The 21,647-nt window shown below is 37.1% G+C and overlaps 3 protein-coding genes across 3 annotated transcripts; all 3 read left to right on the top strand.

The window, feature by feature from the left end:
• Positions 1–1,501: 1,501 nt before the first annotated feature.
• On the top strand, positions 1,502–3,229 carry LOC125242558. Its single transcript, XM_048151323.1, has one exon. It carries the CDS (start codon positions 1,502–1,504, stop codon positions 3,227–3,229), a length of 1,728 nt encoding a protein of 575 aa, XP_048007280.1.
• A 3,714-nt stretch (positions 3,230–6,943) lies between these two features.
• Positions 6,944–8,728, top strand: LOC125224641. Its single transcript, XM_048128067.1, has one exon. The coding sequence runs from the start codon at positions 6,944–6,946 to the stop codon at positions 8,726–8,728; it is 1,785 nt and encodes a 594-aa protein (XP_047984024.1).
• Positions 8,729–8,992: 264 nt separating this feature from the next.
• On the top strand, positions 8,993–10,746 carry LOC125224640. The gene is given in 2 exon segments (XM_048128066.1): positions 8,993–10,355; positions 10,358–10,746. Coding segments are annotated over 2 exon segments (1,752 nt in total).
• The last annotated feature ends 10,901 nt before the right edge of the window (positions 10,747–21,647 follow it).

Here is a 21,647-nt window from a genome sequence, read left to right as displayed (position 1 = left end):
TCAGTACATGATCACCAAATTTTTAACACCAGATTCATGCTCTTTTTATCCTAAATAAATAATAGATTGCCATAAAATGTACCTATACGTAAGGTATAGCGGGGCAATTTCTACTGGGGCAAATGCAACTGATCCATTTATTTCCATGTTTTACAATGTTTGCATTATTAAATAGAGTGTCCACAGGTTATATACATATGGTTGGTGTGTTCAGTGGATACATGTGGAACTCAACTTAGTATTGTAATAAGGGAAAAAATGGATCAGTTACAATGGCCCTCCAGTCGGGATTTGCCCCGATGTAGCTTACTATATCAGGCTATATCACCAAATAAAATATAATGATACCAAAAGTAGCCCCTCCCGCTCAATACATACGAACTGCTATCAGAAAGTAGGTTAGGTTGCGTTAGAACTACGATCTACACACAAACGAATTGTTTTCAGGATGTGGATTGGGTTAGGTTAGGACTGCGGCCCATACAAACGAACTGATGTCACAGAGGGTTAGGTTAGAACTGCGTCCCACATACAAACAAACTGCTATCATAAAGTGGGTTAGGTGAAAACTGCGACCCACACACAAAATAACCGTTTCAGAAAGTGTGTTCCTATCGGCTGGGCGCCATCTTGTATTCTTCAAAACAATTGATGAGGTCATAAATGGTGTGTTTATTATTGAAATGTCCTAGTTTAACATACATACAATCACGCCTGTATCCCATAAAGGGGTAGGCAGAGCACACGAAACTACCAAAGCTTCAGTGCCACTCCTGGCAAATAAGGGGTTGAAAGAAAACGAAACTGTGACATTGCAGTGACAGGTTGCCAGCCTCTCGCCTACGCCACAATTTAACCCATATCCCATAGTCGCCTTCTACGACACCCACGGGAAGAAAGGGGGTGGTAAAATTCCCTAGTCCTAGTTTAAATTTAATTAAATTATGTAATTATGTTCCAATTTTTTTTCCTTGTTCCGGTAGTGGGACTAGATGGTGGGAAGCTAAATGTCAACTCCGAAATAATTCACGATTCGGCAAGAGAACCGAGACGAATTAATCGTATTTTAATTTATAGGAAAACAAAAAAACACACGGTGTATCTCTAAGTCAAGCTTTTAAATGGACACGCCCTAAAACTTCACAAGTCTACACACGATTCAAAGTAATTAAATGTGGCTTGGCGATTAAGTAGGTAAAAAAAGAAAAATGTAATTTCGATAAAAAAAAAACTCTTAATTACCTACGCTTCTGTTCAAAATGCAATCTATTAGAAATATTTGAATAGTTAATCATCTAAAAGATAACAACTGTAATATATGGAGTGATCAATTGGTCATCACTGATTTTTGTATAGCGTGACAAATCAGTGCATGCACTTATTCCATACAAAGTGCAGGATTACGAACCTGTATTAAACTAGTATATAATTATTTTATTTTCAAATGACTTTAAACAATACCCAGTTGCTCATCAACGACAATTTCCCATTTATAAGAAACATGAGCAAGATAGCAGCCAAAATCGCATTTTACAATTTTGAATGGCGGTACGTTGCTTTGGTGATGTTCAGCAATATAAACTTAATCGGGGTTGCGTCGTTCTTGAGCAATTACAAGCAGTCAGTTGTGGTGAAAATGGGAAAATTCATTCCTTACCACCGAGCCGTGATACCACAGTTCGTGTTGCTCGGTCAAACATCTTCTGAATTATCTGGCATGCTACGGTGGTTAGCCCAAAACCAGTATGATACAACAGGAAAATTTGTCATACTTTGCTATTCAACTGATAACACGTGCAGCGAAAAAGAAATCTTTGACACTTTATCTAGTGTCTATATCGTAAATGTTATATTAATTAAGGGTTCTCTTGGCGACACAGAACCTAACATATTGTCCTATTTTTTTGTCTTACCACAAAAATGCATGAATAGCGAACCTGTCAAGCTTAATATTAGTTTGAATTGTGCAAATGATACATGTTTCAAGTCTGCATTCCCGGAAAAGTTTTCGAATATGCATCAGTGTCCATTTATTGTTTCAACATTCGAGCAACACCCATTCATGTACTTAAGCAATGATAGCGCACCGCATGGTAAAGATGGAGATCTTTTGAATTTAGTAGTGGACATTTTGAATGCTTCACTGGTCATTAAAACGCCGAAGGATGGCGACGATTGGGGCAAATTAGTGAATAACAACTGGACGGGATCTCTCGGCGATGTGTTCAACGGCCTAGCTCACGCTTCTATGTGCTCCGCTCCGCTCTCTCCGACAAAATATGCAAATTTTCAAATTTCTTTTACATACAGTTCAATGGATATAGTGTGGGCAGCAGGCCTGCCTGCCCTCAAGCCGGCCTGGGAAAAACTATTATATCCGTTTGGAATGACCGTAAGAGTTATCGTTTTCTTCCTCTTTATTGGGATTATTTTTACGAATAGTTTTATTAATACGCGTACTTGGAGAAAAGTTATACGCGTTCTCAGGATCAGCCCGCCGAAGTCGAACCTACTGTTCTATTCGTGGATTATTTTTATGGGGTTACCCATTGTTAGAATGCCCTCGAAGCCGTCTCTTCTAGTGGTGATCGGACTCTGGATTTGGGCTAGCTTTATTATCAGGACAGTGTACCAGGCGGAACTGGTAAACATTATGAAACAGCGTATATATGAACAAGCATTTGAAACATTTGAGGATACTTTGGCAACCAAAATACCTTTTGGAGGTCTTTCTATTTACAAGGAATATTATTCTGATGATAAATACATTTATGAAAATTATATTGACAAAAACTTAACAGAGGCACGTCATACAGTCGATAAGATATCGAATGGATCATTGGACTTTGTGATTGCTATGAAAAAAGAATCGATCTACTTTAGATTAATGGAATTTAAAGGTTCAAGGCAATTACAAATAATTCCGAAAAAGATCGCCAACAGCCCAGCCGTTATTTATTTCAAGAAGTATTCCTTCTTAACTAATCCTGTAAGTCGTATCTTGAGTGTTTCTCTAGAAGGAGGATTCAGCCAAAGGATGTATTCACGTTTCTTCACGAAGGCGGTTTCGTTTCTGCGCCCGTCGACGAAGCAAGGCCCAGCACCGCTACGCCTTGAACATTTCATGGGGAGTTTCATAATTTTGTTTGGCGGTTGGTTTCTGTCGACTATTTTCTTTGCTGTTGAAGTGATATGTGGTAAAATAGTTAAATCTAATGTTTACTCTTAATTACCTAACCGTATTACTTATTGTTTAATATTAATAAGTTAATAAGTTAATTAATAAGTTTGACATGTCTGTCTGTGTGTGTGTCTGTCTGTCTGTATGTCTGTCTGTCTGTGTGTGTGTGTGTGTCTGTCTGTGGCATTGTAGCTCCCGAACGGGTGAACCGATTTGGATTTAGTTTTTTTTGTCTGAAAGCTGAGTAAGTCGGGAGTGTTCTTAGCCATGTTCTTAGTCTAATGCTATGTCGCGGTCGGGGTTTTTTTCTAAATTTTAATTTTGTTCACATTACTTCAGGAAGATCGGTGCCCGTTAACACAGGTATTTGTTAGCTACTTAAAAGGGGAACAAATATACATTTTAATAGTTATTTATTCAGTATTTATGATTGGAAATCATCATTTATAGGTAAAATCTACCACCCAGCTTAAGAGGATACGGTAGCGAAAATGCTAAAATGGAAAGGACAAGTGTTATTAACTAGATTTATCGGAAAAAAATTGTCCATTAAGAACAACTCAGTCAAAAGATATTTCAAAAAAATCTTTAAAATCGAGGTTCCGCTCTCGACTCTTTCCTCCTTCAAAACTTGATCAATCGGAACGAAATTTAAGAATCTGAATAACAATGAAATAATCTATGTCGGACCGTTTACCTTTTTTGGTTAATTGTTACCAATCTTGAGTATCACACCTTTTTTGCGCCACAATGAAAAAGGCCTTTTTTGGAAATCTTTGATTTGCTCTAGAATCTTTAAAAAGCAGAATATCAAAAAAATCAAAACGGTCCGACACAGATAAAAATAATAACAATCTGTGTTGAAAAAATCATTCCTCTATCTTCAGAATCCAGGGAGGAAATAGTCGAGAGCGTTTGTATGGAGAATTTACCCCTACCGTATCGTCTTAAGACATCAAGTTACAATTTGTATGAAATTACTTTCCACTTTCTTTGGTGTGGTGAAAAATAATTTTAATGGTAAGTATATAATTTATGATTTGGCTACTTGTGTTGCTATGAAAAGAATGAGTCCTTTTGCTTTAAGCACATCCTGACTCCAGAAAATTAAAGTAATAGCTGAAAAAGATTTCTGTACTCGCATCCCTACCATCCCCGAAATCCCTACTGTCCCATTTTGCAGTACGTGGAATCGTTATTTTCCAACTACCGACCGGTGACCACAAGCTACCCAATGCGCACGTAATCTAACGACAAATAACTAAAAAAAAATGTAGAAAAGAACTCCTTTCAGATTCTCCCTAAGTATGTGTGATTGGTAGAGAATGACAAGCGGCGTAATTCACGTGGAATAAACAAAAATTTACAGCGTGTAAGCGTAATACGGGCGATAAATTAAACCAGACATAGAATTGAGGTGTTTTTGAGTGACTTAATTTTCATTTATTATTATTATTTATTTATTGGGGTGACCTTACACATATCAACCTAGCCCCAAACTAAGCAAACCTTGTGCTAGGCGACGATATACCTACATTCTTATATAGATAAATATATACTCATAAGTATACATAGAAAACATCCATGACTCGGGAATAAATATCTGTGTAGATCACACAAATAAATGCCCTTACTGGGATTCGAACCCACACGACCGCGGCTTAGCAGCCAGGCTCACTGTATATCGCTACACGCTAAACGAGACCGATTGTCAAATTAAATTAAAGTTAGTAGTAGTACTTACTTAGTACTTACAGAAAAGTTTTTAAAACATTTTAATTTTATTTTGCCCTTTCACTAGTTCACTTTAAGTAACCCTACAAGAAGTCTGCCGGAGTTAAGTCAGGGCATCTCTTGGGAGGCTAAGCAATATCACCCCGCCTCGAATATCAACAACATACGAACACAGCTACATTACAACGATTGTTTTAAAATAATAATTTTTAAGAAAAAAAACCGCCGCCTTTTGGGTTCTGGTGAAAGCTACTTGCGAATGTTGGATTATGTAGAAATGTGTAGGTATTTTTTTTAAACTGCTTTTTATGCTTTAATTATTTGATACCATAATTATACGTATAAAATCAATATACGTATACCGTTAAGGTTTGAGGAGTTTCCTCAATTCCTCATGAATCCGATTATAAGAAATCGAAGCTTGACAAAATTTGACTTGAAAAGAAAAATATAACTTCTTGACAAATATAACTAAATAAATGTTACTGTTCTGAACTTAAATGCATGCTGTTCTTATAAAAATACCAAAGTTACTATAAGTGTGCCGTTCGGTTTGAGGAGTTTGGTTCTGACCATCATCTGCAGTTCCACTGCACCAAATGTCACTGTTCCGTACGTAAATGCATGCTGTTCCTTTAAAAACACAAATCGCCATATGTATGCCTTTTAGATTTGAGGAGTTCCCTCGATTTTTCCAGGATCCCATTATCAGAACTGGGTTCTGAGAAAAATGGGACCAATCTGTATGTATATACATTCAATCAAAAAAAAAATTTCAAAATAGGTCCAGTAACGACGGAGATATCGAGGAACAGAAATTTAAAAAAACACAGACGAATAGAGAACCACCTTCTTTTGAGAGATTTGAGGCGGCGGTTAAAAAGGCTCGGCTGCAAAACGCTGTTTTCCCGTCTGCTTTATTTATTTTAAATAACACGAGAGGGTGAGACGAAAAGAAAATTATCACTTAACCATCGCAGTCGCCATCAGATAAGCGGCCGGGGCGCGCAAAAATATCTATGCCTTGTCGCCTTGACAATAGGTATAGGCGTGAATTCAGATATTTCTGAGCACTTTGACTGATCCGATATAAATAATGGCGACTGTACATTGCCCCCGTGAGATCAGAAAAAAGTATAATAAAAAAGTCATTGTAAACATAAGCCAAATCTAGCTCCGTTTATCTATATTATGTTACTTCCTATCTGTAAATACCTGTACAATCATTACGATGCTTATTGCAATTAATTCCCCCTAATCGTAAAAAAGGCAGGCAAAAAAATGTTCATTTATTGTCAGTATTCACTTCATTCAGTCTGACACTGCTTTGAGATTACCCCTCCCAGCTCTTAAGAACTACTTAAAAAAATCATTGATGTTAAAGGCTTATTACAGAGTCGAGGACTATTTGACAGACAAACATGCATGGCCCGAACCAGAAACTACAAAAAACGAATAGCAATTAAAATAATTGTATTATGTATAGAGGACACAGTTCAGATAAGAAAGCACATCAAATATTTTATATTTTATGTTGTGTAGGTAAATTACATATTTAATGATATTGAGATTCATATTATCTTTTTCTTCTATGACAATTTGATATGTTTTCTCTGAAGAAGAACGACGTATTATTAAGCAATAATATAATTTATTGAAATTGATTTCCATAGAGTACCTAGTCTGTTCATATTCTTTGATGAATACTTTTGCATGTTAAATTGTATGTTGTTATTTAATGCATGTTAATTATAAGATGTAATGTTTTGAAAAGAAGTTGCCCGCCGAGTTTCTTGCCGGTCCCATAGTGGATACCCCCTCCCAACTGAGTCATTTCATTTCATTTCAATCACGATTACAGGTAAAAGTGCATTAAGAAAATAACCACATAGTCACCTAAAAGGTAATAACTGTAACATGCGCATTAGTAATTACAGATTCTATTTTATAGCGTGACAAATGACTGTAAGCTTTATAATATGTCATGTACTGTGCCGGATTACAATGTTCCATATCCAACACTGTGAAATGGCTTTGAACAATTCACAACTCTTCATCAACAACGAATTTCCATTCATTAGAAATATGAGTAAGATAGCTGCAAAGATAGCATTTTATAATTTTGAATGGCGATATGTTACTTTGGTTATGTTTAACAATATTAAATTGATTGGCTTGGCGACGTTTTTAAGAAATTACAACCAGTCAGTACAGCTGAAGCTGGGAGAATTCATACCTCAGCGTCGATTCGGATCAGTACAGCAATTCGTGTTGTTTGCACAGGAGGCTTCAGAGATAACTGGCATGCTCAGATGGCTTGCCAAGAACCAGTATGACACAACAGGAAAATATATTATTATGTGTTATTCTATAGAAAGTGAAAATTGTGGTGATAAAGAAATTTTCGAAACACTGTCAAGTGTTTTTATAGTAAATGTGTTATTAATTAGAGGTTCCTTTGGAGACAAGGAGCCGACAGTATCGTCATATTTTCTTGTGTTGCCAGAGAAATGCTTGAATAGCGAACCTGTACAGTTAAATATAAGTTTAAACTGTCACGACGATTCTTGTTTTAAATCAGCGTATCCAGAAAAGTTTTCTAATATGTACAAGTGCCCTTTCATTGTATCAACCTTCGAGCAACATCCATTTATGTATTTAAGAAACAATAGCCCTCCAGGAGGTAAAGACGGTGATCTTTTGACTTTAGTGGTGGATATTTTGAATGCTTCACTAGTCATAAAAACGCCTACAGACGGCAGCGACTGGGGAGAATTTGTTAACAACAACTGGACAGGGTCTCTCGGCGAAGTATTCAATGACGTAGCTCATGCCGCAATGTGCTCCGCTCCGTTGTCTCCTGATAAATACGCAAATTTTCAAATTTCTTTCACATACAGTTCCATGGATATAGTGTGGGCTGCGGACATGCCCAACCTCAAGCCAGCCTGGGAAAAACTGTTATACCCTTTGGGAAGCGACGTCAGAGTCCTAATTTTTTTTATATTTGTTGGAATTGTTTTTATCAATACATTTACAAAGACACGTACTTGGAGAAAAGTTATAAAAGTTTTAAAAATAAGCCCGCCGAAGTCTAACTTGCTATTTTATTCTTGGGTTATCTTCATGGGATTGCCTGTAAGTAAAACGCCCTCTAAACCCTCTCTACTAATATTGATCGGTATCTGGGTTTGGTTTTGTTTTGTTATCAGAACAGTGTACCAGGCGGCGCTGATAAGTATTTTGAAACAGAATATTTATGACGAACCATTTTATACATTTCAAGATATTCTTGATACTAAAAAGCCATTTGGAGGAATCGCTGTTTATAAAGAATACTATTCGGACGATAGTTTCATATACGACAATTATATAGTCATGAACCTAGCAGAAGGTCGCCAAGTTGTAGACAGTATTTCAAATGGAAGTTTGGACTTTGCTATTGCCATGAACAGAGAGACAGTCTATTTTAGACTAATAAAATACAAAGGTACAAGACATTTGCAAATTATACCGGAAAAGATTGCAAATAGCCCTACAGTTATATTTTTTAAGAAGTTTTCTCACTTAACTGCGCCTGTGAGTCGGATCTTGAGTGCTTCTTTGGAAGGTGGATTTAGTGAACGACTGTATGCGCGTTTTTATAGAAAGGGTATTACAATACTTCAGAATTCGAAGGAACAGCGTAGGGAAGCGCTTCGGCTGCAACATTTCATGGGCAGTTTTTTTACTTTACTTGGCGGTTATGTAGTCTCAGTTATATTTTTTGCTGTAGAAGTTATATGTGGAAGAATTGTGAATTCTCAACACTAGCATACATTGTCGAGAGTTTCCAAACAACATTCGAAAGAAAGGGTCACCCTTTTCCATTAGCTCGCCACACGCTGTCTTGTGTTAGATATAATAAAATACATACAGTTATTAAATAAAATGCCCATGTCTGATTTATAACCCATAACCTACGGTAGTTAAAAATTCAATTTCCGATTTACTATTTAAACGAATGCATGGTACAGTATAGTAGTAACTGGAGCAAAATATTGAATATACTACATAAAGGCTTCGGAGAACATCGACATGCCGATAGATAGCAACCTTAATACCGATATAATTCTTTACAATGAAGGAAACACAGAGGCTCAAAACTTAGCCATCACTGCTGCTAAGGTAGCCCTCAACAACTTCGAATGGAGATACGTGACTTTGGTTCTCTATAACTCGTCAGTTCTTCTCGGATTAAGCGTGTTCTTGCAACTTTACCGGAAAAGCATAATCGTTGGTAATGCATTTCTCGATTCCGAAAAATATAATCGTAGAAACAAGATTATCCAGTTTGTAATCTTTGGATCAGACTTGATTAGCATAAAACATATTCTGAATTGGATGCGCAACAAGCAATTAGACAATACTGGAAAATTTATTGTCATTTGTGAGAACTGCGAAGAGCGAAAAGCGATGGACTTATTCTGGAATCGCAAGATAACCAATGTAGTACTTATTAATGATAAGTCTGCAGCTAGCAATTCAATTGGTTTTACATATTCTGTTTATCACGACGAAAAATGTGGAATAAGTGCACCTCACGCACCTGTAATGAAAACGTGTAATGAAAGTACATGCACAGAGGTATTTCACATGAAACTGAAAAATTTTCACGGGTGTCCGGTAATTGTGTCTACGATAAGTCAGGCCTCGCTCATGTCTCTGGAATCGGGAACCCCACGTGGTGCTGACGGTGATCTCTTGCTTCTCCTTGCGGAAGCCTTAAACGCTACTCTGAAGGTAATTACTCCGCGTAGGGGGTGCGGCTTTGGGCAACTGGACAAAAATGGTAACTGGACAGGATCCTTAGGAGACGTTTATTACGGTCTTGCTAATTTCTCTATGACGTCCTCATGTATAACGCTGACGAGATACAATAATTTCCATTTATCTAAAAACTACTATTCGATGAATCTTGTATGGGTCACTCATCCTACAACGCCGCTGCCAGCTTGGCAAAAGCTTCTGCGACCATTTCAAATAACGGCAAGGATATCTCTAACTTTTACATTTTTATTCGTGATAATGATAGCTGTATTCCTAAAAACCAAATACTGGACTAAAATTTCTAAAAGGATTAAAAAAACATCGCGTCCTCATAAACACTTCTTATTCAATGCTTGGGCAATTCTCATGGGCATGCCCAAGACAACATTGCCTTCAAAACCGGCATATTTCACCATATTTATGTTATGGGTATATTATTGTTTTATGATTCGAACTTTTTATCAGACATCACTTATACATGCTATGAAAAATAACTACACCTCTCCGGAATTCAATAACCTTGAGGACATATTAAGTTCTGGTTATCCATTTGGTGGTTACCCGACACTTCAGGAGTTGTTCATTGACGTCCCTGAAGTATATAACCATTGGAAACCCTTGCATGACACCGACAATTTGAAACTATGGTCAGTTTATCGAAAGGAATGAAGTACGTTCTGGCCGTAAAAAAGGTTACCGCTGAAAATTTTATTGAAAATCATCATGGAAATATACATATTGTGCCTCAGATCATTGTGACGAGTCCCAGCGTTTTATTTTTCAAGAAATTCTCTCCAATGGTGGAACCCGTTAATCAAGTGCTTGAGCGATTAAACGAAGGGGGTTTCATTGAGAAGTTCTCAGTAGATCATGCCAAAACGAAATCAACGAAAGAGAGAGAAAAATCAGAAGCAATGAACGCTGGACACTACGCGGGATGTTACGTAGTATTGGTGACTGGTTGGATTGTATCGATAACAGTTTTTGTTTGTGAAATTTGTTATAAATGTAGTAAACGTTAAATAATTTCCAATATTGATTAAATACAGCTTGAGCTTTAATACAATCAATCCTGTGTTTTAGTCCATTTTTATAATACTTAGATAAGTAGGTTTTTAAAGTTCTTAAAATGAAGTAGGTAAGTAAATAAAAATAAACATTGCAAGCCTCATTCTCTACAATACCGACATGTCGGCTATTTTATTCTAAAGTGTAAAGTTTTCTTTAAGAGCTATTACAACACTGTCAAAAAGTTAGTAACTAATTGGTCGAGGTAACTGTAATAGAACAGGAAACAGTCTAGTATATAATTTGGATAAAAGTCTCCCTAAATTTCAAACTGATGGACAGCAACAAAGTTTTGCTGAGTAATTACTCAGTCAGTGAATTTGAAATGGACCACGTGATAGGCAGAACAGTTTTTACTACCCTAAGTTTAACTTTGTAAAATAACGTAATTGTAATATATCTTATATTTCTGTTACTAAATAAAATGGGCGATTTTTGTACACTTTATTTTTTATAATGTCTGTCCTCTTGAAACTTGAACTGGAATTTGATGTAATTTTACCACAGTTCTGCTTGTAATATTTAAATGTTTTAATCATTCAGTCGTTGTATAAAAAAAACTGAACACATAAGTGGTAACTGTGTGTGTGGAGGGGCACGATATAATTATGTTCTCTCTCTTTGATTAAAGTAAAATAGCGGAAGATACGGCACGTCAATACTAATTGTCAGCTAATAAATGGCACTACACACTAAAGTAAAATTCATAATCCTACGGACTAAATTGACAAATGACTGACAGGTAAAATGATACCAGGAACAGCAAAATTAAAATAGGGAAGGGTATATGTCGATAACAATATATCGACAAGTTGTAAAGTACATACAACAGACAAGTTTGTATCTTCGAGGTAGTGGATGAATACCATGCATTTTTACCCGACTAGTTTTAAAACATAAAAAGGTTTCCGAGCCTGTAGGTAAAAAATAAAATACCATGTCCGACGATAATAAATTATCTGTCACGCTATGGCAATTATATCATAAATATCTATATAATTTTCGAATAATATTATTGCTGCTTCGAAATAAAAAAAAAATATCTCTAATTAGCGGTCTACAGACCTTTTGATCTGTCGAAATCACAGAAAAAGTTGGTATATTGATTAGCCGATCAAATTGCCAATTTCATTGTCCCGTCTGGGTGCACCTTAAATCTACGATGTAATAATAATTTTAATATCGATAAGAACGACACTGGCCAAACTGTGGCAACATTCCTTCACACTTACTTGTCAATTTGGTCCGTAGGTTTATGGATTTTACTTTACTACATACAAGAAAACCCACACAGCTATGTAAATTTACGCTATTGAACGACAGAGACACACCGATTTATTACGACGGTAGTGCGAACGAGACAAATGCGCGCATCGAGATGAGCCTCTTTCCAAGTGTCATGTCAAAGCTCTTTAATAAATATTTAAAAAAAATGTCATTGCAAAGAATCAAGAAGCGTCAGCAGACAAATTGGAGTATAAGAATTATGCAACTTATTTTTTATGAAAACAAAATAAATTACTTATTATTTATTACTTTACTATTTTGTACTGTGGAGCGATGTTTGGTTTGGTGTAAGTAAATACCAACAAAAAACATAATTATTAGTATATTTTTTATATTTATTACGTCTTATTTTTAAACTAAATTATGAACTTATTAACCAAAATTTAGATGAGGCACTTTTTGCCACAACTGTCAACAATATCTTATTTGATACAGACATTAGAAAAAAGCGCGTGGAGTTCCTCCGCGCGAAAGAAGTGAAACTTCGTAAAATTTAAATGAAAATATAAGAGCTTGATGACATGTATCTCACTTTGGGTTGCAAAAAATATGGTTTTTTCTGGCATAAAAAAAACATGAAAAAAAGCCCAAAACCAGTTTTTTTTTCTGGAGTATGTTTTTTTCTAAAGTACGAAATCTCAAAATTTGCAAAGCAGTTTTAGACTTAATGTTAACTATTAAACGAATAACTTAAAGTTCTGGTCTTATAAAAGTAACATTTTACGAAATGTGTAGTTGGTAGTTATCACTATTTACTGTTGGCAACACGACCGCCTCTCCACGCTGTACGTAGCATCGGGGATTCCCCAATAAACGTTTGTATACTGAATGTTAATCGTATTAAAATGTACGTTATTGTTATTGAAACACGTTACAATACAAGTCACGAAAAACCGTTATTGTCGAATTATTTATTCATGTGAAAAAAAACATATTTAGAAAAAAAACCATGGTGCTCGGTTTTTTTTTTCATAATTCTGAAAAAAAACATTTGTTTTTTTTTCTATTTGCAACCCTAATCTCACTCACAAGTCTCACAACACACTATTACTTTTTGAAAATATGAAGTGGCTGAAATTGATGGAACTAAAATAGTGACTCATATTTTTTCTTTAAGAAAAACCTTATTAAAATTGCTTACGATAGGGTACTTTCCTATACTTAAAATAATAGTTATTTACAAAACTTTTCCCCTCACTATAGCGAGAAAAGTCGAGGCGTCCAGTCTGGCTCTTGTCGTTGTTTACGCACTACAATAAGCCTTTTGTGTCTGACAAGTTCATCTCCAGGAAAACTAGAAAACAAATAAACATATTTGGTGCGAGTGAATTAAAAAAAATCTTGTTGATAAGGCAAGCATTTTTGCAACAAACTTTAGTTGATCATTATTTTATTATTTGTAAATAAAAATAACAAAATAATGTACAAAAAATTATATAATCAATCAACAATCAATACATGTTTATGTATTAGTGTACTTGGTATGTGTCTAAATTTGTGTTTTTTATTTTCCTATTATCTCTTTTATTTGCACCACCCGTTCACTTATTCTTGTTCGCTGTTTCGCTATTTGAAGGTTGGCTGGTAGAGATCGCTGCTCAGCGATAAGCCCGCCTGTTGTCACCCTAGTTTGTTAATTTCATTGGATCTAACTGTATCTTATGTTTTGTAGTGTGCAATAAAGTATTTTATTATTATTATTATTAATACCAGGTAAAAGTTTTATTATATAAATTATTTATTATGATCAACATTTTATGCTGACGCTACCGCGAATGCAAATCTCAAAAGGCAATCTTAGAGCGTCATTAATGTATCATGCGTATTTGGTCGCACGTCAATGAAACTTATATTTCTATCCCGCTCTGCAAAATGGCCGTCAAAACAAAGACTGAATTTATAAATTATCTTAGAAAATAAAATTTTTCATGTACTTACGAGTGAATAGTGATTCCATGCGATTTGTTTTTCCTTTTAGAATGGTTTGTGCAACGCATAAAAGCACACGAAAGCATTTTGGTTACGTTTTACCCATAAGAAATAATTTATAATTTCCTCACGACATCCGATGCGCACGCAGTGCCCATTGCAACTGAAGGCAATCATGCGACGGTCGCTTGATTTTTGAGGGCCACATTTGAGTGGCGCGTCACCTATCTTCCGCTATTTTACTTTAATCAAAGTTCTCTCTAGCTTTTTGTGTGTCAGGCGAAGCATAGTAATTTTATTATACACTTAAGACCTGCATTGTACATACTTATTTTTGACAAATGATTTGAACTAAAAACACAAACTTGTGACGCGGTGTCGTTTCTGTAATAAAATATTTGTGACCCAAAAGTTATCGGCACAAAAGTTAAGCCTTATCGGAACCTCTGGGAAATTAATTCAGAATCCAATAACTCAGAGCCGAAACTTACTTCAGGTGTTTATGAATAATAAGCCTACAATATGCGCACTGCCTTCTTGAATAACTTGACAGGAGAAGTGGAATTTTGTAGCGAGTCAATTATGATTAAAATGTTACATATTTAGAACATTTATCCTAATATTAGGAATATGGTGAATCAATACTACTTAACTAATGCCCGTATCGTAAGCATCGGACACATCACGCATGATATCACATCGATTCCACTAATATTGCTGTATAGTACCTGTGTGGTGACGGGTTAAGAATTTCACCACCCCCTTTCTTCCCGTGGGTGTCGTAGAAGGCGACTGTGGGATATGGGTTAAATTGTGGCGTAGGCGAGAGGCTGGCAACCCTTTCAACCCCTTATTTGCCAAGAGTGGCACTGAAGCTTTAGTAGTTTTATGTGTTCTGCCTACCCCTTTATGGGATACAGGCGTGATTGTATGTATAGTATATGTATGTACAGTTAGCGTAACAGTACAAAATGAAAGCTGCATAAATATCTGACACCTCTTATGTTGCTCTTATGGGTTTACAAATAATATTTTGTCAGATATTTTTGCGACTTTCCTTTTGTACATTTTGTACTTATTGACTAGTTCATTGAAGGGAGCTGGCGGACAATGATGTGCAGCTGCAGTTGACTGACGCCCGCGGAGAAATGGACCGTTTGCAGGGCACAATAGAAACTTTTATCCAGTGCGCTTCTACACATGAAATTCTTTGTTTGGTGAGTAAATTACCGTGATAGATTCAAAATTATGAAGTAAATGCCCTTTCAAAGTAACATGCGGCACTGTAGCGGCAGGGAACAGTTCTAACCGCGGGATATTCACCACTAAGTACAAAACCAATTAGATATACATTTAACATAAATAGTCCAAAAATACTCTACAAAGTTCGAACTGTAGCATTGAAGGAATTGCAAGGAGACCAATTCTGCTATAAGGCGAATCCTACTTTTCCCATGGAAATTGACTTTACTGGAAATGTTACACACAATTTAATGTATTTTAACCATGGTTTGATAATATGACATAAATATAACAACATGTTAATTCAGAATCGAATAATCGATGGAATTAGGCGTAACTTGTAGTTTTTTTGCGGAAATCCGGATCAGCAAAGTAATTTTCTAGATTTTGAATTCAGAATCGGCTTGAAGGTAGTCACGTTTCATTGGTAAATAGTTGAGAAATGTTTGCCAGTTAGGAAATCTAACGCTTTCAGTTCCAACTTCTGGACACTGGACCGCAACAGAAGTACCTAGGCAATGTCACAATCGCATAGGCTTCGTAAAAATGTATCATATCTATCTCTCTCTCTATCGCTCTACTGTAGTGGCGGGACAGAGCCAGACTGCGTTTCGGCCGCCACGTTTCGTCAACGATGAACACGTCAGCTTGACCAGCAGTTTGAGCATTCAAATCGCATGCAACGCTATTTATGGAAATGTATCCCGTAAGTATTATGTATCGCGATGTTTTTGTTCAGAATTTACATAGTGTAATTTAATTTATGTGTTGTGAGACTTGTGAGCTTGAGATTTATCCAAGACAGGAAAATAGAAAAAAATAAATAGAGACCGTTCAAGTGAATAGAGATGGATGGGGTAAATAGGAACAAAATTGTAAATTACTCACACACACACACATACAAAAATCTGTTAATTTCAATCGAATGATACAATTTCTGTGAGTATTGTCAGTGTACGTAGCCAAAAGCACAAACGCTCAAGATATCACGATATCGCTATCGTAGTTAGCTATCTCTATCGCTCTTTCGTATTGGCGCGACAGAGCTAGACTGCGTTTCGATCGGCGTCTAGCGTCAACTATTGTCATTCGGCTAATAAGTAAGCCGCCTGTTATCTCTATGATACGACTAAGAAACGATTCTAGTAAAATGATCCATTGCGCTGTGTAGGTATTGTACTTTTTCAATGCAATATATATTATTTTCTTTAACGTTATTGTTATCGAGCCATGTATTCCAAACTCATGTTTCTGCATGTTCTGTGCCTCGTTAAAGCCAGACGCATGAGCGACTACTTACCTACATGAGCGGTCGGTTGTGCGCCAAATGCATTATTTTTATACAAGTTTATGTTCTTTCTATTAATCTTACCGTGTAGGTACCTTTAATGGTTTGTTATTTAAGACGATACGGTAGGGGTCAATTCTCCATACAAACGCTCTCGACTATTTCCTCCCTGGTTTTTAAAGATAGATCAATGATTTTTTCAACACAGATTGTTATTATTTTTATCTGTGTCGGACCGTTTTGATTTTTTTGATATTCTGCTTTTTAAAGACTCTAGAGCCAATCAAAAATTTCCAAAGACGGACGCAAAAAAAGGTGTGATACTCAAGATTGGTAACAATTAACCAAAAAAGCTAAACGGTCCGATATAGATTATTTCATTATTATTCAGATTCTCAAATTTCGTTCCGATTGATTAAGTTTTGAAGGAGGAAAGAGTCGAGAGCGGAAGATTTTTTTGAAATATCTTTTGACTGAGTTGTTCTTAATGGACAATATTTTTTCGATAAATCTAGTTAATAACACTTGTCCTTTCCATTTTAGCATTTTCGCTACCGTATCCTCTTAAACAAGACGTTTACTGCATTGCAATCAACAACAGAACAATAATGGATATAAAATATACAATATACTAATATAATTGACTGAAACGTTAGCAATTTGCATGCCCGAATATTCTACAGGGTGAAATAAAAAGGACCGTTCAAACTTTGCATAGTGACTTTTGAGGTCATGATGAACAACTTTTATTATGGGACCAATATTGAAATCGCGAAAAAAAATTGGCTGTTTCATAGAAATGAGCGGCATCATGACAGTCGAAATGTATGAAACTAAACAGCCCAATTTGCTTTTGCGATTTCAGCATTGGTCACAATAAAAGTTGTGCAAAGTTTGAATTGAACGGACCTTTTTATTCCATCCTGTATACAGGTCGCAATTGTCAACCGAATATCGGGATGTGAATTAATTCTACGATAGCTAAACTCTTAAGACGATACAGTTGGAAATATCCGTGGACACAGTAAATAAAATACTAGATACTCGTAGTTTTCCAATGTATATTTGTGCGGCCGGCCGACCGCACAGGCAAACGAACTGAACCAAACTGACATGTTTACATAATGTGACATTGTCTAGAAGACGATTCTATTCAACCAGTAGAGTTTATAATGGTGCACATACGAACTTCATAGTTGATAAACTTACGTAGGTTCTAACATTGGCCCTTGAACCAATATAAACTCATGTACATCACATACATTAAACACATAGTAATCTAAGCAAATACATTAGACACATCCGCTGTCTAAAAACAAAACATTACCTACAACACAAAAATAGGCATAGCAAAGGTATCAGTAAATTTCGTAAAGTATCCGTAACATATAAAACTACAAATAGTCAAAACATACATGAAACGGATCTAAAACAAACTATACCTTCACAAATATATAGTATATTGCTTAGAGCCAAGTCACTTATTTAATGATACAAATAAATGACTAACAAACTTATCATGTTTTTCTTTTGCCAATGGTTTCGTTAAAACATCGGCCACCATTTCATCAGTTGATAGGTATTTCAAAACGACAGTACCTTCCTCAACGATTTCCCTGATGAAGTGATGCCGTACATCGATGTGCTTCGTTCTGGCGTGGTACATAGAATTAGCACACAATTTCAGTGCAGACTGATTGTCATTAAACAAAGTAATCCTATACTGTACCCCGTAAATTTCGAACAGAAACTTGCGTAGAAAGAGAGCCTCTTTACAAGCATCTGACAGACACATGTACTCACTCTCCGTGCTTGAAAGAGCGACTGTCTTTTGTCTCCTACTCTCCCATGAGATAGTAGAATTTCCGATTTTGAACACAAAACCGGTATAAGATCGGCGATCGATCTCATTTGACGCAAAATCAGCATCAGCATATGCGACGATGTCTAAACCTGACTTCTGAAAAGTTAAACAATGATTAAGCGTACCTTTCAGATAGCGAAGAACGCGTTTCGCCGCTTTCCAGTGGTTCTCGTCGTACGCGTCGTTGAACTGGCTGAGTGAGCTGACAGCATGCGCAATATCTGGTCGCGTACATACCGCTATGTACATTAGACATCCTATCAGGCCTCTGTAGTCGTGCGTACAATCTTTCTTTGTAGATTTCACGAGCTTCAGACCTGTTTCCATAGGTGTTCGCGCAGGTTTGCAATCCGACATATGAAATCGTTCTAGCACCTTCTTAATATAGCTTGACTGGTCTAGAGTAATCTCGTCATTCTGTCTGCAAAGCCTCATTCCAAGAATGTGATGAGCTGGCCCTAAGTCTTTGATTTCAAAGGCCTTCTTTAATTCTTCTTTGACTCCAGCCGTATCTCGGCAATCAGCTGAAGAAAACAACATTATGTCATTAACATAGAGCGCAATTATAATAATGGATTTCCCGCTCGACTTGACATAAACACAAGGTTCGGAAGATAAACGTTTGAACTTCATTTTGTTTGTCAAAACGCCATTTATTTTCTCATACCAAGACTTCGAAGCTTGCTTCAGTCCGTATATGGCCTTATTCAACTTGTAAACTTTATCTTCTTGGCCTTTAATCTTATAGCCTTCTGGCTGCTCCATAAAAACGGTTTCTTTTAAATCTCCATTCAAAAACGCCGTTTTTACATCAAGATGCTCGATATTCATGTTATGTTCCGTTGCTAAAGCTAGTAACGTACGTATAGTGGAATATCTTACTACAGGAGAAAAAGTTTCCTCGTAATCAATACCGTATTTCTGGGTATAACCTTTTGCAACAAGGCGCGCTTTGTATCTCAGTATTTCCCCATCGAGGCCAAGCTTTCTTTTAAAGATCCACTTGCATTTGACAGGCCGTTGCTTCGCATCGCGGTCAGTCAGAGTCCAACACTTGTTATCGATGAAGGATTTATACTCTTCTGCCATCGCGGCTTTCCACTTACTCGCATCCGGGCCACTCAGTGCCTCGCGAACTGTTTGAGGGTCCCCTGTGTCACTGCATACAGTGTTTGCTATATTAGCAGACTCAAACTCACTCGTTCCGTCCGTAGAGTTTTCAAAGTCTTCCAGTGTTGAATCTCCTGGGACATACGTCTCATCCGCAGGGTCATCTGGGGTCTCACTGCTGCTCTCAGAATCATCTGTTGTAATGACGCTGTTATCTTGAGCGTTTTCATCAGATATTTCTGTGGGCTCTTGGGGTAAAACGGGTAAAGCGGGTTGCGCCTGAGTATTATCAGTGACAGTTACATTGTTCGTCAAACTAATCTGAGTGTAACGTGAACTGTCATACTCATCTGATGAAGTGTCATTCCAAAAAGCATGTTCTAGAAAAATCACGTTTCTAGCTTTTATGACAGTCTTCGGGTTCTCCGGATCTATCAATCTGTAACCTTTTGTGTCGTCACAGTATCCGGCAAAAATATACTTCTTACTTTTGGGATCCAGTTTGTCCCGTTTGTGCTGAAGGGCATACGCTTGACAGCCAAAAATGCGCAGGTAGCTAAGATTCTCCTTTTTACCTGTCCACTTTTCTTCTGGTGTACTGCCCATCACAGCCTTAGTCGGAGAGCGATTCTTAAGGTAGACGGCGGTGTTGACCGCTTCTGCCCAGAATTCCTTCTTCAAGCCTGCTTCCTGAAGCATGCACCTGGCTTTCTCCGTAACGCTTCTAATCGCGCGCTCCGCGACTCCGTTCTGAGCTGATGACCTTGGAACCGTGGTCTGATGTCGAATTCCATGCGCCTTCAGGAACTTCTGAAATTTAGAATTGACATATTCACCACCATTGTCACTACGAAGAACTTTTATTTTCTTATTGGTTTGGTTTTCCACGAGAGCTTTGAATTCTTTAAACATCTCAAAAACCTCATCCTTCCGCCTAAGAAAATAAACAAATGTTTTCCTTGACAAGTCATCAATGAACAACAGGAAATATCTTTTCCCACCTATGGACGGACACGGTAGTGGTCCCATGACGTCACTATGAACTAACCCAAGGATTTCCTTAGCCCTGGTCTCAGATTTCTTCGGAAATGGCAACTTAGTCTGTTTACCTAAAATACAGGAAACACACGACTCAAAATTATTGTTGTCATAAGAAATACCAGTGACCATACCTTTTCTCAGTAACTCCATACTGCGGGCGTTCAGATGAGATAGACGTCGATGCCAAACTTGTTGTGTTGACTGGCTTCCAGTAGCAGGGATCTGTGGCGCTTGCTTCACGCTCACGGCAGCAGTCGGCACCGCTACGCTGTCACCTGTACCCAAAGACAAAGACATAGCCTGCGAAGATGGCTCGCTACACACAGCAGAAAGAGTTTCGATGGCATCGAGTTGATAAATACCATCCCTTAAGTAGCTGTAGCTAAAACCTGCCCTTTATCTAAAACTTTACACACGCCAGAACAAAACACAATTTCGTAACCTTTCCTGTCCATAGCACTAACAGATAATAAATTTGCAGACAATTTAGGTACTAAGTATACATTACTTATAGATCTCACACTATTGTCCTTTAACAAAGCTTGAGCAGTTCCTTTCCCAGCTGTCAATAAGGCTTCACCATTCGCGATGTATACCTTCTTTGGTTTATCAGTAGTAAAATCTGATAAAAAGCTGCGATCGTTGCAGAAATGCTGTGCCGCACCACTGTCGACGTACCAAACGTCACGGTTGGCTCCTGCGGCCAATGCAGTAAGCATCGTCTGGCTTTTCATGCCACTCTTCTTGCCGTCAGAGTTTTCTGGACAATCCTTCTTGGTATGTCCACTCTTTTTGCATCTGAAGCATTTAATTGGGTTGCGTGCTTTTCAAGTTGCAAAAGCCGTAGCATCTTCACTTTTCTCATTGCGTCTTGAATTTTCTAGAAGCAATTTGGCTTTGACATTTTCGCTTGACAGTGACGTGTTCGAATTTTCTAGAGCCATTATCAACGGGTCGTAATCGCTTGTCAAGCCACTAAGTAAAATCACGGCCACGAAGTCATCTTCCAATGCCTTCCCGATGTCGCTCAGCTGTTGCGATATGTCCATGACCTTGTTGACGTAAACCTCCATGCTACCACATTCGCTCAGTTT

This window comes from Leguminivora glycinivorella, chromosome 3, assembly GCF_023078275.1.
Source record: "Leguminivora glycinivorella isolate SPB_JAAS2020 chromosome 3, LegGlyc_1.1, whole genome shotgun sequence".
NCBI classification, from domain to species: domain Eukaryota; kingdom Metazoa; phylum Arthropoda; class Insecta; order Lepidoptera; family Tortricidae; genus Leguminivora; species Leguminivora glycinivorella.
The sequence above is the reverse complement of the archived record's forward strand: the minus strand, read 5'-3'. Positions and strand labels throughout refer to the sequence as shown.